This window comes from Ruditapes philippinarum, unplaced genomic scaffold, assembly GCF_026571515.1.
Source record: "Ruditapes philippinarum isolate M1 unplaced genomic scaffold, ASM2657151v2 ctg4618_1_1_1_1, whole genome shotgun sequence".
In the NCBI taxonomy this organism is placed as follows: Eukaryota; Metazoa; Mollusca; class Bivalvia; order Venerida; family Veneridae; genus Ruditapes; species Ruditapes philippinarum.
Genome location: NW_026854290.1, coordinates 157,946 through 175,720, shown reverse-complemented (window position 1 = coordinate 175,720; position 17,775 = coordinate 157,946). Strand labels below are relative to the sequence as shown.

The following is a 17,775-nucleotide window of genomic DNA, read 5'->3' as shown; positions in this document are numbered from 1 at the left end:
AGGCATTATTTTACCTTGTCTTTGTTTGGCAATCTTTTTGCTGTGCCGATGCGAAAAGGTTGTATTTATTTGTCAGAAATGCTTAAACAATTCAGCACTTACAGGTCTTGAATTGATAGATATATCATATGTATATATGTAGTAAATATAGAACATCTATATGTAGTAAATAGGTAAAACTGAGATTTGGCATCCCCATAATTCTTAAGCTTTTGTACAACAACATCAGCCACTTTTATTAGAAGCCACGCCACAATTGTACGTGAGCCATTGATAGTAAAAGTTGTAGAAATTACTTCTAAACGGATTATTATTTCAATTCGACCCGTTTGATATAATATTACCTATTCAATTGCTTTTATTTACGAAGATACTTTATTTATGTAGAGAAAAAAAGAATCTTACTGCTTATTTTAAACATTGTATCTTGTTAAATTATTACATACGAAAACTGCTGTCCCCACCTGTTCCTTATATGTATTATTGTCATTATAGCTATAGTCATTCTATGTCTGTGTGTGTGTGTGTGTGCGTGCGTGCGTGTGTATGCTAGCATGGTAGAAAATTGTTTTATACAAATAATACCAAAAATAAGATGCAAAATAAATTTAAGATTCAATAATAAACAGGAACAGATATTTTCAAAACGGAACACTACTACTCGTCTTTTTCTAGTCTGAAACAAGATATTTTGTATTGCAAGAGAAGTAAGAACGAATAGAATGCATTCAAATCTTGAAAGAGTAGTGTATCCTGCTTTTTTTTGCATCTTATTATTTTTACATATACATTGTTTACTGTATTGACAAATTTGTTATTGACTAACTCCATTATCAATTCATAAGCGTATATACCAAAAATGTGACTATGAGCTATAATGGCTTTGTCAATGGTGTATTGTGATATTTGTGAAAGAATAAAGCTGATCTTCTTCTTCTGACAAAATACTTAAACATTATTAAAAATTAATTTGTTTTCGTAACCTTTTGAAACATAGAATATCTATTTAATTTAACATGCATGAAAATTGTACGTTAAAAAGATATTTAAAGTGTTCCAGAACAAAATATGTTTAGTAGGTTTAGGAATTTCATGAGTATTCAAAGCCAATAAAACACACTGAAAAGTTTCTTTCAGACTTTTATCTTACAACACACTGACAAGAGTGGTGGCTTTATTTTCGTTTTAAAACACGTGTTTTGTCTAATTTCTCTGTTGTTTTTGTTTCATTTTATTTTATTCATTTATTTATTTATTTATTTTATTTATTTATTTATTTATTTATTTATTTATTTATTTATATTTATTTATTTATTTATTTATTTATTTTTTGGGGGGATAAAGGGGATGTTTTTTTAACTAGATTTTCCGAAGATTGAAGTATGTCGCTGGGCGGGCATACGGGCGGGCGTAAACAATTTCTTCTGTGCGTAACTCCTACATTTCTAAACGGATTTTGACCAAAATTTCACAGAGCCTTTGTCATTTAGTGCCCTGGCGCATATTGTCGGGGTTTTGTGATTGGATAATATTTGACCTTATTATGGCCCTTTGTTTTTTCCTTACATATAATATATAGTGAACAATTTCTTCTGTGCGCAACTCTTCCTACATTTCTCAATGGATTTTGACAAAACTTTCACAGAAGCTTTGCCATTAAGTGCCCTGGCGCATATTGTCGGGTTTTGTGATTTGATAATATTTGACCTTATTATGACCCTTTGTTTTTCCCTATTTAGAATATAAAGTGAACAATTTCTTCTGTGCGCAACTCCTCTTACATTTCTCAACGGATTTTGACCAAACTTTCACAGTAGCTTTGTCATCAAGTGCCCTGTGGCATATTGTCAGGGTTTTGTGATTGGATAATATTTGACCTAATTATGGCCCTTTGTTTTTTTCCTTGTACAGAATATAAGTGAACAATTTCTTCTGTGCGCAACTCCTCCTACATTTCTCAACGGATTTTGACCAAACTTTCACAGAAGCTTTGTTATCAAGGGCCCTGGCGCATATTGTCGGGGTTTTGGGGCTGGATAATATTTGACCTAATTATGGCCCTTCGTTTTTTTCCTTATAAATAATATATAGTGAACAATTTCTTCTGTGCTGAACTCCTCCTACATTTCTCAACGGATTTTGTTCAAACTTTCACAAAAGCTTTGTCACTAAGTGCCCTGGTGCATATTGTCGGGGTTTTGTGATTGGATAATTTTTTACCTACTTATGGCCCTTTGTTTTTTTCCTTATACAGAATATATAGTGAACAATTTCTTCTGTGCTGAACTCCTCCTACATTTCTCAACAGATTTAGTTCAAACTTTCACAGAAGCTTTGTAACCAAGTGCCCTGGCGCATATTGTCAGAGTTTTTTGATTGGATAATTTTTGACCTACTTATAGCCCTTTGTTTTTTTTCCTTATACAGAATATATAGTGAACACTTATTCTGTGCGCAATTCCTCCTACTTTATTCATGATTTACATTGCAAATAGTTACACTGTTCAACTACAACATATTTATCTACAATGGTGAGAATTGAAAACCTGTTTTCGTGGCATTGCCATGTTTCTTGTGTTTTAATTACAAGTAAATCCTCAGGTTTTCTTTCCTTTTATCTGAGAAAATAAATTCAAGGTTTATGTTGATTCACGTTTTAGACTGGTTGATTTTTTTAGTCGAAGAGTTCTAGTACACAATCTTATTCTTAACCAGATACTAATACTGGGTGCAATTCCAAACAATACAACTGAACCTCAATACAACTGAAATTTTGCAGAGCGGTTCTCTAGAGCCATAATCCCTGCAACAACAAATGATGACAGAGCAATATACCTTTATATACTAAAGATATACTATGCTCAAATTTGATATTAAAAATATTGACAAGCGCTACACTGTCTCTTTGTATATATGAAATAAACATGTGATGACTTCACATTAAGTAGAAATGTTTTGTTTATAAGTCTACAGGCTATAGGTGGTCACAATATGAATTTATAGTTTCATTTAAAACAAGCAATTATCATAGTATTGCAAGCAATCCATAAGTCCCCTACCGGTTAGAACCCCATCAACATTCTGAAGGGCCATTGGCCATTCACTAATGTTTCAATTTTCTCTATTTTAAGTAAACTTGTTGGAAAAGTTCTTTAAAAGTGATCACAGGAAACAGTTTTTATGAACAGACAGACAGACGGACTGAAGGACACTCTAAAGTTAATATTTGAAACATCCCTGTTACCAAAATATAATATTTGAAAAGCAAAATTCTTAAAGAGAGAATAACTCTTGAATTAAAGATGCAATTTCATAAAAATTTTCAGCTCTTTTTGACTAATCACAAATATTGTTATATTTGCCATGTTTTAAGCCTATTTGTTGCCAAGGCAACCGATATTTTTTCAAAATAGGAAGAACAGATAAGACATGCATAATCTCAAGACTGCTATCTACCCATATGTCAAGTTTCATAAAAATATTTCCAGTACTTTTTGAGTTATCACTGGATTCAGTTTATGTGTAAAATTTGCCATATTTTCAGTCTATGTGTTGCCATAGCAACCAGAATTCTCAACATAGGAAGAAAAGAAAAAGACGTGCATAATCTCAAGACTGCCATCTACCCATAATTATGTCAAGTTTCATAAAAATATTTCCAGTACTTTTTGCTTTATCACTGGATCCAGTTTATGTGTAAAATTTGCCATAATTTCAGCCTATTTGTTGCCATAGCAACCAGAATTCTTAACATAGGAAGAAAATAAAAAGACGTGCATAATCTCAAGACTGCCATCTACCCATATGTCAAGTTTCATAAAAATATTTCCAGTACTTTTTGCTTTATCACTGGATCCAGTTTATGTGTAAAATTTGCCATATTTTCAGCCTATTTGTTGCCATAGCAACCAGAATTTTCAACATAGGAAGAAAAGAAAAAGACGTGCATAATCCCAAGACTGCCATCTACCCATATGTCAAGTTTCATAAAAATATTTCCAGTACTTTTTGCTTTATCACTGGATCCAGTTTATGTGTAAAATTTGCCATATTTTCAGCCTATTTGTTGCCATAGCAACCAGAATTTTCAACATAGGAAAAAAAGAAAATGACGTGCATAATCCTAAGACTGCCATCTACCCATATGTCAAGTTTCATAAAAATATTTCCAGTACTTTTTGCTTTATCACTGGATCCAGTTTATGTGTAAAATTTGCCATTAAGCCTATTTGTTGCCATAGCAACCAGAATTTTCAACATAAGAAGAAAAGAAAAAGACGTGCATAATCCCAAGACTGCCATCTACCCATATGTCAAGTTTCATAAAAATATTTCCAGTACTTTTTGCGTTATCACTGGATCCAGTTTATGTGTAAAATTTGCCATATTTTCAGCCTATTTGTTGCCATAGCAACCAGAATTTTCAACATAGGAAGAAAAGAAAAAGACGTGCATAATCTCCATACTGCCATCTATCCATATACCAAGTTTCATAAAAATATTTTCAGTACTTTTCAAGTTATCGCGGGATCCAGTTTTGTGGACGGACGGACTGACAGAGACGGACGGACGGACAGACGGACGGACAGACGGACGGAGGGTAAACCTAAAGTCCCCTCTGGTAAACCGGTAGGGGACTTAAAACTGGCAGTTTTTTTTTAAAGTAAAGACCAACTTTAGTTTATTTGAACGCAGCTTCACATACATAGTTTATTCATTCTTTTATTCATGTAAGACATATTCAGTCAGAATTTCATAAATTTATGTGATTAACATAGTATATTTTTGTTTTTAACAAAGAACTGATTCTCTGCAGCGGTTGTGTTGATATTAGATCATTCATTTATCTTGAATACTTGGTTTACACAATTATTCTCAACCATAAAATTATTTCAAATTCATGCTTTAAAAGAAAGTATAAAAAACAAGACACCTTTCTTACAATTTTCACAAGTTTTATTGTATGAACAAAGCTTATACAAAAATGATGACAATGAAAGTTGCTTGTATGAACTATATATGCATCTCACATACACTTTTTTAACTTATTCAAAACTTACTAAAGTAACATGTAACCAGATTAACTGAACAATATCAAGGTACACATACTATCTTCTACTTTGGTATTTTAAAAAAGATGAAGAAACTATTTTCTAATATGTATTTTATAAACAGAAGAAGAATGTCCCAAAATACAATCTAACATCTGACATAATCTAACTTATATCCTGACATAAGATACAATAATCAGTTTCTCATGATAAAAGTAAGTAAAATTAGTTTGAAAGTCAGTCTATCAAGTCCAATAGGTACATATACAACAGTGCACAAAACGTCTTTAACGTAGTTATACAGGAAAGAGAAAAAAACACAAATGTGTACTTTCACATTAAACAGTAACTGTCATTTTTGCAGAGTCTAAATTTCTCATTTACTTTTTCTGTGCCTCTGGCTTTTTCTTGGACTCTAGATGCTCGATTGGAATCATAACTTCCTTTGGTGGCTCGATTTGTGGTGGAGGCACATCAGCCTCGATTTGGAGAACGCCATCATCTGACAGACGCGACTTCAGCTTGTTTGGGTCGACATTTTCCGGAAGCATGTACTGCCTGGTGAACTCCTGGTGAATTTTGCGACCTTTCTCCTCCTTTACGTGTTTTGCGTGCACTTTGAGTAGATTATCCTCGGTCTTCACCTCAATCTCCTCTGGTTTGAACTGGGAGCAGTTGAAACGGAGGGAAAACTTGTGCTGACCATTTGGATCTGCAAAATGAATAAAAACTAAGTTATCAATCTTCTTACTGAGTGTAATTACTAAAAGATAAATTAATTCTACAGACCTTATACTACAGATTTAACAAATACTTTTCACCCAAATAAACTGCCAAACCGTTGAAAAAATGACATCGCTCGTCCAAAATTATCTGTCGAAATTATTAGGACTAGCTACTACTAAGATGCGTTTGAAAGAATTTGAGCCTCTAGACCGTATTTTCGTTCTAATCTAAATCAGTTGGGAAATACACATTTTACAGTAACACGATACTGTTATTGTGACTATAATAAATACATGTATATAATCAAGCCATACCGACGACATGGGTGACAGATTATACCTAAGTATACATGTATATTTTAACAGGAAATCAACCAGACGCGTGCGCTGAAATAGCATTTGGATTGCTGAAATTACAAATAGATATAAACTTTTTTATTTATATAATGCAACAAGATCGCCTCAAAGTAAAGTATTTTCACGATGCCAGGTGCGTCATACTTTGACTCGAGACTCGAACTTTCTAACGCTCACTGACTTATGCATACGTTTAATAATTTACAAACTCTACAACTTAACTTAATTTCAAATCAAAACTATTCAAAGATTACTTACCAACAATGAATGGATTGATCGTTTCGTCCATCATCACTGGCTGTACGTCCATTCTATGAAGTTCAGAGCGCACCCGGTCAAGTTCCCTCTCAAACCGCCTGGTTGAATCATCCAAACCCAAGCCCTGCCATGAATCGTCGAATAAATGCAGCCAGTCCGAGAATAAATCTCTTTGCCGGTCGAAGAATCCAAAATTCTGTCTTCGCGTTGGTACAATAATCCAAGACATATTTCTCTTTTTATCCTCAGTTGAAGTTTTACAACTAATTACTTATTATTTCACTTTTTGGTAATCCACTATTTCTTTGTTTGTTGAACAAGACTGAAACATTCTCTGTTTATATACCTTATACGATGTTTCGGGAAGTTTATTCTCTTTTTAACGAGAAAATTCCCGATACGGTTGTTTACGTAACCATTCGTTATTGATCGGATCTAGAAATTTCTACCATACGGTAGTGTTTTCTATTCAATCTATTTTTAGATACGGCCTAGTTTTATACTACCGGTTAACTACGGCGGCCAGAAAGAGACACATAAATAATTATTTTCTGGTGAGCGAAACAATTATTGCACACTTATCATTATAAAATATCTTAAGTTTATATTTCTGACAACATATTGATGAGTTTAATATGATAAATTGAAAATAAGCTGCATGCTGGTTATAGAAAAGTGCACGTAAGAATAAATGAAAACAGCAGCGGATGTGTGATTCAGTGGTAACGCGCCGGACCAGTTATCTAGGTTTCGCAAGTTCGATTCCATACTCATCCAATAACAATTCTTGGGTTTTTGGGGTCTATTAAATCGATAATCTACAACTGGCTTATAAGACAACGAGGGTAGGAACTAAGTGCTAATCCAGGACGTCGACGAGGTTATATTATTTACATATGGGGTAAATCATAGTCCACAGTGGGTTAAGCATATTTTACTAGCATTCCGGTTGGTGATACGTGGGGGGAAAGGGGGGAATCAAATTGTTGCTTGATTTTCACTAAGAGTGCATATTCGGTCATTAGTACCTTCCGTGAGAAGTGCTCTGTAAATAACCTTGTAAAGCAACTTGATAAAAGTGTTTTAGTAAACAAAAACGACAGTTACGTGAATAGTGATCTGTAAACAAACCTTCAAACCAAATTGATACGCGTTGTAGAGAACAAAGAATTCAATTGCTGTGAACATTTTTAAGTCACACTAACAATTTAAGTTACTCTGAGATGTGTTTTGCGAACGAAGATCTCGGTTCCATGAGAAATACTCAGCAAAATTCTGGACAAAAAGTAGTGTTTAAGTGAAAAAAGAAAGGTGTTTAGTGAATATATAGTCTGCTTATAAATGATTTCAAGGCTGAGAAATGTTTTAGTGAGCTATATCAAGTAGTGTTAAGTAAACAAAATGCAAGGTACATTATGTAGTATTTTAGTGAAAAAAGAACACAGTTGTTGCCTCGAATACGTACAGTGTTCGCAAAAATAAGGCACACTGAATATTTAGTGGATGAGGAACATCGGTCCATGATCAAACAGATGAGTAATGCTCAGTAGATAAAATTCCAAACACATCCAGAAGTATGTTAGTGTATTGTTTCGTGAGAGTGCTCTTGTTGTTAAAAGCGGAGCGCGCATTCAGTTCTTCTCTTCAGGGAACAGAGAACACTCTTTAGTGTACATGTACACAATACAATGAACAATTTTCATCAAAGACCTTAGAGTATAGCTTAGGACATATTCCATTGAACATAAATATTATGAAAGGGGAAATTCCTTATGTAAAATCATGAAACTATTTTAATTAAATCAAGCATACCTGTCTATTTTTTCCTATCAATTGTAAAATTATGTTTTACAATAGCGTTGAAACAGTTTCCTTGGGTAATTCCCGTTTGAATTTTGCCAAAGATTGAATACAACATATTTTTTCTACCAATAATAAAGAAAGGAAAAAGAAACTGACAGCGCGTTAATCTGTTTCCTAAATTTAAGGCTGTTTAATCTTTGACAAACTCATAATCCTTGTTCATTTACATTTATTTGTATCATGGTTTGGGGACCTTTCTGTTTAAAATGTGTCAGAGTGTGTCAGATTTAAGTGCAGGTATTAGTTACCCGCACTCCAGAGCATGTCCATTTTCCCCCCTGTGTTTCATATTGTGACAACCGGGAACGTGCTTTTATGTTTGACTATGATACAAAAGAGAAAGAATATCAAAACACTCGGCAAAAAAAAAACAAAAACACACACACACACACACACACACACACACACACACACACACACACACACACACACACACACACACACACACACACACACAAAACCACTCGGCAACCTGATTAATACTCGTACAAATCAGATAGCCTCGTGTTTCGATGCTCTTTCTATTTCTTAATCTGCATTAAAGCTCCGTGCCTCCAGGTGAGTCGAAATTCTTTCAGGAAAATCAAACTTGAGAAAGAAAAGTTAAAAGTTTCAAGATTCAAGTTATTACTAACATGGGAGATGGTTATTTTTGCATATTTTAGTCGTCTTCCGGTAATTAACATGGATTGTAAGTGGCGTTTGCAATGCGTAGATCACTTCATAATGTTTTACTTCTAAAATTATTTTTCAAAATTTTCATGAAAATTAGCATGAACCTGGAGACATGCTGCTTTTAAAGGAAACTTATCAGCAATGCTGCATAAAAATCGCAGAAAGTTGATGATACCCTTATGGCATTGATTACCCACCATAGTGCTTTTTATTTATGATCAGTTTCGATAACTAGTGTCGTACTCACAAAACAGCCTTTTTGTAGTAATCTCCCTTTATAAAGGTTTTTTTCTAATATTTTTTGTCAACTTAGTGTCACAATTTTAGGTATGACAATTAAAAGTTTTTATGGGAGCCTAAATACTATGTAAAAGTATTTCAACAACTCAATGAACGATAAAAATGAAATAAGTAAACTTCAATAAATTAGGCTTAAATCTCCGGTTACGTAAGGAATTATACATATATCAAATAACCTCTTGCTATTTAAAGTAAACATAAAATGACCTTTAAACTGAAGGTGAGCCACGTCCAGACAACGTCACTTACAACGTGAATAACTTACATGAATCACTTTTCTTTTCTCTCAAGTGCTGAGAGCAGTGAAACGCGTTTATTCAGTGAGTAAATACACGTAGCGTCGTATATATCGACATTTCATAAGATTAGTGCTGGTGTGTGAACTTATATGAATAGTTTGTGTTTTGTAGAGGATATTTTATTGATTCTACGATGAAGCTCGCGATATTAGGATCCACGGGTCCTTCAGGGATACAACTGGTCAAGGAAGCGTTACAACGGGGCCATGACGTAACAGCCATCGTACGTAACCCAGATAAACTGACGGAAAAACACGACAAGTTAAAGGTAAGTTAGATAAAAAAATGTTATATGTTTCTCTATAGGTTTTTTGTTGTTGTTTTCTATTTATTGTTGTCTTTTGTTGTTTTTAAATAACATTTGGCGAAATATATGTTGTTTATAAACTTAAGAAAAGTTAATATGCATCTAAGCAATGATGTATATATGGAATGAGTTATATTTCTGCAGATTTTATATTACATAACACTAGTTTTATAATGTTATTAAAACTGAGATAGGGTTCGTATACACTTAGAGTAAATATCATAAAATGTAGATCGATATTGAGAGATCGTTACATATATTAAGATGTATCATCAGCAAATATAAATTATTTTGAAGGTTGTGAAGGCAAATATTTTTGACTCGGACTCACTGGAGCCGCACTTCCAAGGTCAAGATGCTGTGCTGTCGTGTCTAGGTTGTGGTCCAAGTTGGTTTAGTCTTTGGACTGTAACCTTCTATACCGACTCTGCAAAACCCATCGTGACAGCTCTTAGAAGAGCCAACGTAAAACGATTCATTTTCATGGCTGCTTGGTATACTAAGTGTAAGTAAAGTTGTTTATTCATATTTTTATTTCGGAATTTATATTCCACGGCTTGTTACATATACAGTGATTCTTAAAGGGACTCCACTGAGGTTTTTTGACATGACGGGACTGGAAATAAATTTTTGAGATTATTACTCCATTTGATGTAGATCTATACTAATAAGGCATGTGCAAAAATTCAGATCATTAGCTCCCTTCGTTTTTCCAGAATAATTATTATAATAGTGAAAAATGACCCAAAATTGAAAAGCGTTTAAACGCTTTTCACTCAAATCGGACTGAGCATAGCACAAACATATGATTTTCAATGTATTTCTTGTATATTTCTTGGTTACATTTTATTTATATTTCTGTTTTAAGTGCTCATGTTTATCTATGTGAAAAACTAAAATTTTATGTTTTTAGGCTTATAAACCTCAGAGGAGTTCCTTTAACAAACTAACAGATTGGGTAACATGCGTTTATGAGATTATGCGTTTTACTGTTCTGTTTATTTACAGATACGCACGCGCGCGTCTGTAAGGGAGAGTCATGACCCATCCCACTGGGGTTTTCTACAGCACGTTTTTAAAGCAAAAATCACATAGAAAGTAGGAAATATTAGCAAACTTATGACTCGTGACCATTTTGAAAAAAACTTGCAAAATATGGCATTTAAGATTAAAATCTTATTGGCCTTTTTATATATGAATCAGGAATGTTAACTTTTCGCTTATCATTCTTATTTTTCAGATAGCAGCACAGACCCATTTATGATAACCTGGGTCATTAAGCCTATATTTCTAGGTCAGGTCCTTAAAAACATGGGAGAAATGGAAGACTATATGGAAGTAGAATGCCCGGATATTGAATATACGTCCGTCCGTCCACCTCAGCTCACTAACACAGAAACTACAGGTCTGTTCAAATAATGTCTATTGTACAAAAAATAAATTAACCGGAAACCTATTCATATTTATTTGTTATAGTGGATTTAGAGCATGTTTAACAGCTAAAGCCTCGGTCTCACTTACTCCCGGCAGAGCCCAGGACCATCCCGGTAAGTTACCGGGATGATCCGGGACGATCCGGGATGAAATTATTGTTGCGGTCACACTTACCCCGGCAGCACTACGGTAGTTCCCTACTAACCACCCAGGATGCGCTCCGGATCATCCAGGCAGAGCCCAGGTGAAGCTACGGTTCATGCCGGTGCTTCCCCGGTCGTTCCCGGATGACGCCGGAAGAGCCCCGGTTGACCCAGGCAGAGCCCCGGTCGATCCAGGCAGAGCCCCGGCAGAGCCCAGGACGATCCAGGCAGAGCCCCGGTAGAACCCCGGTGGATTGAAAACGCCCGAAAATGATAACTTTGATACATAATTTTTATTTAATTTAATATCTATTGTTCCAGAATAGTAATTCATGATGATTTTCTGAAAAATCCTTATGCCATACTGGATAGAAGGGAAATGGGAAGGCTTTTAATACAAACAAGTTCAATCATCACAAATTGTCCTTATTTTTTTTTAAATGATCCGGGCTTTGCCGGGGCTCTACCGGGGCTCTACCGGGATCAACCGTAGCTCTACCTTTATCCTCCGGGGCTCTGCCTGTAGTTACCGGGGCTCTGCCGGCATATACCGGGGCTCTACCGTAGCTCTACCGTAGCTCTACCGGCTATATCATACCCCGGATCATTCCCGGTTTGTGCCGGCAGAGCTACGGTGCTTTCCCGGTATCACCCCGGTCGTTCCCGGCAGAGCTAAGGATGATGCCGGCAAAGCTATACCTTCCCGGATCATCCCGGACCACCCCGGTGATATTAAATATTTTATTCCATCCGGGGTCGAATGCCGGATGTTCCCGGATCATCCCGGATCATCCAGGACGTTGCCGGCAGAGTTACGGATGTACCCCGGTTGTTCCCGGTCGTACCCCGGTCGTTCCCGGATCACCCCGGACGTCTACCGGGGCTCTGCCGGGGCTCTGCCGGGATGTAAGTGAGACTGTAGCTTAACGAGTGTAGCCCTAAATGTGCAGTAATGTTACGTAAAGTAGCGCAATGTAAATAAAGTAATATTTTGACCTCCATTCAAAATACTTTTTCTCTATAATTATACAAACAAACAAAAGAAGCAAAGATGGGTTGCCTGAATGGCAAATGAGTAATTTTGGAAACAGTAACAAGATATCAAAAATTTAAAGTGTGTGTAAAAATTAAAAAGAGGCCATTTTTCCGATCTTTCAGGTGCCACAGTTTTATTTCACGAAGGACAGCGGGTGCCATCAGAGAAACGTCTTGTCTGCTGCAGACGTGACGCGGCAAGGTTCATGTTGGACGCTGCTGAAAGTGGTAACTTTAAACGGAAATGTATAGCCATAGCATCCGGATGAAAAAACTGAACAACGGGCTTATGATAGAAGAAATAATAGGGCATTAAAAGGAATAATTCAACATAAAAAGAGGACAACGATGTTTCATTCAAAAGCGGAATTACTACTGTACTGGAAATAATTATTAACCGACAGATTGAAAACTTATTAAAAGAAGATATGAATAACAATAAATCTGCCAGAAGCGAACAGTGATTTACACATCCTGCGTGTAACACAATGTATTTATGAAACATTCCGCCGACATTCTGAGTTCCATCGACATGTTGTGTGATTGATAAAAAGCTGTTCTTTTAATGATTTATAAAATATTGCCTAGGATACACTACGAAATTTAAGATCTATATTTATATTGATAAGAATAGCACAAGTTTGACGCTTGATCAAATCTTACGAAGGTGTGCAGCTTTATCGATTGATTACATGGATTAACATAATATTATAAACTATTCAACTATTATGAATTTATGTTTAATAAATATAACTTAATAAATGTTTTAAAATTATAACTCAAGTGATATGTGTAATTTATCAAGTACATAATTCTTTAATAAGGCCAGAAAAAATTTATTAACTGACCATAATGTCACATAATATCTGTACTCATTAATGACCAAACCTTCAAGGTCAGAACCCCTTGTAGGTTTTACTTTTTATCACGTATCTAGTCGTTTTCTATTCAAAAGTTTAGGGTTATTTTGTAATTTGTGATGCATTAATAGGTTTAAATATGTGTTTTTTCGATTAGTGGTAAACAAGGGATGGTTTGCTACTCACGTATGTAAATAAAAATATAAACACGTGATCGTGAAGTAGTTATTGTTTTGGATTATGAGAATAGCAGTTTTAGGGGCCACGGGGCCTTCTGGGATTCAGGTTGTGAAAGAAGCTTTACAACGAGGACACGAGGTTAGGGCTATTGTTCGAAACCCAGATAAATTGGTCGAAAAACATGACAAACTTCAGGTAAATAAACCTTTAAAAGTTATGATCAAAAGGTCACAATTTAGGACGCCATTAATTTATAGGTATAGATATGAAGGGATAATTTAAACTTATATAACAAATGCGACTTTCCTCCATATCCAGTTTTATTTTACGATTGGATAATATTGTTTTATAATAGTTCTGTTTATAAAATATTTGTACAAGTGCAGTTCAGGAATGTTAACATTCTGCCCTATAAATACTTAATGCATGACGCACGTGCGACTTAAAAAAACACAACAAAAACAGCATTTACGCTACTATATGCACGCATATCATCTAAAGTTGTTGGTCTTTTTTTGTCTTTTTAATAATAAGTTTGCCCTTGGAGCCTCTTTATTTCTATTCCATGTTATCAAGTATATAGCCTTGATCAATTATTATAGTTTAATGAAACTTTTTATACATGGTCAAAGCCGACTTACAAATCGACAAAGTTTAGATTGGAGGCAGTTTATTCTTACTTATTTTAGGCAGTTTATACTTACTTATTTTACAGATGATTACAGTTTCTTAAAGGCACATTAAACCCCAGTTATGAACTTTTTCCATCTGAAGAAATTTCTAACATGAGTTTGAAATTTTAAAAAGTGGTTTAAAACGTTCGATACTTACCACCTGAATTAAGAAGCAATGAATGTGACATTATTTTAAGTATCAAAATGTAAACATCTTAGTATTTTGACATCCATATAAAGTACTTAAACATTGTAACCGTACTAACTGACAAAAGCAACATAACAGAAGCAAAGATGTTTCAGGTGCTTGGCCAATGAAATACATTTTTCAAACCATATCAAAACACCCAAAAATAAAAAATCTTTTGAGATATAAAATTTAAAGCATTTCTTGGGAATAATGGGCCTTTAACGTTTTATTGACATGAATTGCACACAATTTCTTATAGTCTCCACATAAGTGTCGCTAACGATTCCTCGCAAGTTAATTCAGAATATTTATTGATTTTTCTTTTCTCAATACATGCACAGAAGACATTTTACATTTTCTTATTTATCTGTCTGCAATTCACGACAGCTGTAGAGGTCATGAATCACAACTGTATAAGTAGTTCAATATGGGAAAACGATATGAGACTCTCGTCACGCAGCTGCATGCAGTGTCAACATTGTGAAATATTTTCATTATACGACAGTTGATGAAATACATATATAAACAGAAGTTGACAAAGAAATGTTTTGTGTTATGAAAATATTACGTTGCTAATTTTTGATTATTTCCTTATTTTATTTACGTTGTAGTATAAAGTTTATGGCAAATTTATGATGACGCTGTAAGCCCCGCCCAACTGATTAACTTTATTATATTAGACCTAAGTGTAAATATACAGTACTAGAATATTTTACAATTAAACATAAGTAGTTTTATGTCATTTTATCAGCATATTGACGCTATTTAACTATTAACTATCATACAGAATGTATGGTGTGCAGTTATTGCTATGATATAATAATAACAATTTACTATATAACTACTTACTAACTTACCAGCTACATACTTATTTAATTGTCCTGTGTTTTTTGTGGTTATTGAAGTAATTAATTGTATATCATTATATATACAATATTTGAAGATAAGTGTAGTAACTTTAAAGAAAGTGAACGGTATAAAATGTTCGTCTATGGCACTTAAGCATTCGATACATCGATTTTACACGCGTATCGTTGTACACATAATTTATGTCTGCCTTTTTTTAGGTCGTTAAGGCGAACATTTTTGACCCGGATACTATGGTTCCACACCTGAAGGGCCAAGATGCGGTGTTGTCGTGTCTAGGCTGTAGTCCGAGTTGGTTTAGCATCTGGAATATAACATTTTACACTGACACCGTAAAACCAGTTGTGACCGCCCTCAGGAGAGCAGACGTTAAGAGATTCATCTTTATGTCGTCATGGTACACAAAAAGTACGTATACGTGTTTATATAGAGCGGAATAAAATATAATTACAATGATAGTTTGAATTTCAACGCGATTTCAAATCGATGGAAGGGAGACGATTCAAATTACCTTTTTTAGAAATAGCTTCATGGGTTACCTCCCTTGGTAACGACTTTATAACAAAAGCTATTTTAATAGAATTGTGGTAGAAGTAGCAGGACACCATACACAATCGTTGATTGATAGACGGAAACACTTGAAGCTGTACGTATCACATCACTTGAAAAAAAATTACATGTATGATAATGTTGGTTTTAGATGAATAATTTAGGCTACATCTGTAGAGCAATTGCAAAAAGTGACTTCCGGACGAAACAAAGTGCAATGGCAACTGAATTGTCACATTTTCCTGTCTTTTTAAGCTATATTGCAATCAGTCTTTTATAATGGTTACTTGAGCAATAAAATAAAATACCTCAAAATATCGCAGATGTATTGTGTTGCATTCCAAGACCTTGTCAGTTCTATTCTGTGTGAGTGCCATTTTGGCAAATTTACATTGATGCTGTTTATTAACAAAAGTAGACCATGTCTTTTTACATCTTTATAGAAATCATACGACCGAATATATTCAGAAATATTAAATTATTCTGTAAAGTATGACATGTAGTTCACTTATGTGCATTTCTGGTACGATGATATCAATTTACATAATGGTAAAATAACACGGGGCTTGACTGAGATAGGTGTCACGATAATTCTCTTTTTTTAACCAAATCTTTAAATATTCAAGCCATCAAAATAACATGATTTGCATTATTTGTTATTTGCCTATCCTGTTATTATAGCAGAATATACATCATTTTGTACATTTTATTTGCAGCTGACAGTCAAGATCCTTTCTTCATGACATGGCTCTTAAAGCCTTTAGTTTTAGGCCAGTCATTAAAGAACATGGGTGAAATGGAAGATTATCTTGCCACCGAATGCCCAGATATAGAATACACGTCCGTCCGTGCGCCACAATTGTCCAATTCTGAAACAACAGGTTTGTTATATATCGAGGATTGGTTAAAGCATGTACGTGCAATGCATATCATGTGTTTTACTCGAGCATGCTTCCGAATTGTATTGTATTGGTTATGATTGTTTCATGTTTTTGTCATTATTATTTTGTTGGCTAAATTTCACTGTTTCCTTTTATATTGTTATTTTGTTACACTCGCTAGACGAAATTTTAGCGGTTGACATGTATATCCATTTGCGACTTGATTTGTAAATGTTTTTCTCAATAAGGCATGTAAAAATTGCCAATTTACTTTGCAAGAATAACGATCACCACAAAATGTCCCTAGATTCGTCCTAATAATCGTACATTCCTCACCTGATAGCGGAGTTAACATCGGTATAATAAATTATGTATTGTTACATGTTTTGAAACCTGGGATACTCTTTGACATGAATAATTATAATTAATATCCTAAATAACTTTAATCAGCAGAAGTATTGTACATAAATTGTTTTACTTCAGGTAAGCCAGTACAATTTAAGGAAGGACAAGACGTGGCGTCATCTGGAAGATTCATTTGCTGCAGACGTGACGTTGCTAGATTTATGTTAGACGCAGCCGAGAGCGGTAATTTTAAAAGGAAATGCATGGCTATCGCATCAGGGTGAACTAATTCAAATACAGAATGTTGGTGACAGTGAACTTTGATACTAACTGTGACAGTGTATTTGAAGTGATATACTTTTTGTTTTTGTTATCGGAATTGTTCGGACATACCTCGTTCGTAAAGCAAATATTGATGAGCATTTTATATGGCCAATTAAGCTTAAAATGATATTTTTATTTTTCAAAATGTTTTGTATTTTTTGTCTTGTTACAATTTCCAAAATGTTATCATTGTCCATACAGCCGAGACATCTGGAGATTGTGCTAAGACAATTATTTAAGTTAAAGTTCTCAAGTGTTTGTATGAAAGGCGAAGTACCATTATTTTGCTCTCATTTCACTACTTAGGGGCGTGAGTCATTTGTTGCTAAAGTTTTTGAGTGATCCATTTCCCCACACATTCCGTGCATAGAGTGATGACTACATGTTAAACAATCACAACTTAAACTGTCCGATGGTTATTCATACTGTACATATCAATGTCCTCTAATTGTACTAAC

The 17,775-nt window shown here is 34.5% G+C and overlaps 3 protein-coding genes across 4 annotated transcripts; 2 read left to right on the top strand and 1 right to left on the bottom strand.

Annotated features, from left to right (window-relative positions):
- Window positions 1-4,934: 4,934 nt before the first annotated feature.
- Window positions 4,935-6,779, bottom strand: LOC132739703 (major egg antigen-like). The gene is made up of 2 exons (XM_060727471.1): window positions 6,392-6,779; window positions 4,935-5,763 (listed from the first exon to the last, which is right to left on the bottom strand). The coding sequence occupies exons 1-2, from the start codon at window positions 6,618-6,620 to the stop codon at window positions 5,432-5,434; spliced, it is 561 nt and encodes a 186-aa protein (XP_060583454.1). The 5' UTR covers window positions 6,621-6,779; the 3' UTR covers window positions 4,935-5,431.
- A 2,712-nt stretch (window positions 6,780-9,491) lies between these two features.
- LOC132739700 (uncharacterized) lies at window positions 9,492-13,225 on the top strand. The gene is made up of 4 exons (XM_060727468.1): window positions 9,492-9,796; window positions 10,133-10,340; window positions 11,076-11,240; window positions 12,571-13,225. The coding sequence occupies exons 1-4, from the start codon at window positions 9,662-9,664 to the stop codon at window positions 12,714-12,716; spliced, it is 654 nt and encodes a 217-aa protein (XP_060583451.1). The 5' UTR covers window positions 9,492-9,661; the 3' UTR covers window positions 12,717-13,225.
- A 152-nt stretch (window positions 13,226-13,377) lies between these two features.
- On the top strand, window positions 13,378-17,419 carry LOC132739701 (flavin reductase (NADPH)-like). 2 transcript variants are annotated; one of them, XM_060727469.1, is made up of 4 exons: window positions 13,378-13,682; window positions 15,419-15,626; window positions 16,484-16,648; window positions 17,132-17,419. In XM_060727469.1, exons 1-4 carry the CDS (start codon window positions 13,548-13,550, stop codon window positions 17,275-17,277), a joined length of 654 nt encoding a protein of 217 aa, XP_060583452.1. In that variant the 5' UTR covers window positions 13,378-13,547; the 3' UTR covers window positions 17,278-17,419. The 2 variants fall into 2 exon arrangements, with proteins under 2 accessions (XP_060583452.1, XP_060583453.1); XM_060727470.1 differs by having other exon boundaries at window positions 16,484-16,680.
- The last annotated feature ends 356 nt before the right edge of the window (window positions 17,420-17,775 follow it).

Bases quoted from the DNA above. Each gene is read 5' to 3' on its own strand.
- LOC132739703 (XM_060727471.1), bottom strand. From the start codon at position 6,620: ATGTCTTGGATTATTGTACCAACGCGAAGACAGAATTTTGGATTCTTC. The intron at 5,764-6,391 runs GTAAGTAATCTT...TTCATTTTGCAG, and splicing joins GATCAATCCATTCATTGTTG to ATCCAAATGGTCAGCACAAG.
- LOC132739701 (XM_060727469.1), top strand. From the start codon at position 13,548: ATGAGAATAGCAGTTTTAGGGGCCACGGGGCCTTCTGGGATTCAGGTT. The intron at 13,683-15,418 runs GTAAATAAACCT...GCCTTTTTTTAG, and splicing joins AAAAACATGACAAACTTCAG to GTCGTTAAGGCGAACATTTT. The intron at 16,649-17,131 runs GTTTGTTATATA...GTTTTACTTCAG, and splicing joins GTCCAATTCTGAAACAACAG to GTAAGCCAGTACAATTTAAG.
- LOC132739700 (XM_060727468.1), top strand. From the start codon at position 9,662: ATGAAGCTCGCGATATTAGGATCCACGGGTCCTTCAGGGATACAACTG. The intron at 9,797-10,132 runs GTAAGTTAGATA...ATTATTTTGAAG, and splicing joins AAAAACACGACAAGTTAAAG to GTTGTGAAGGCAAATATTTT. The intron at 10,341-11,075 runs GTAAGTAAAGTT...CTTATTTTTCAG, and splicing joins GGCTGCTTGGTATACTAAGT to ATAGCAGCACAGACCCATTT.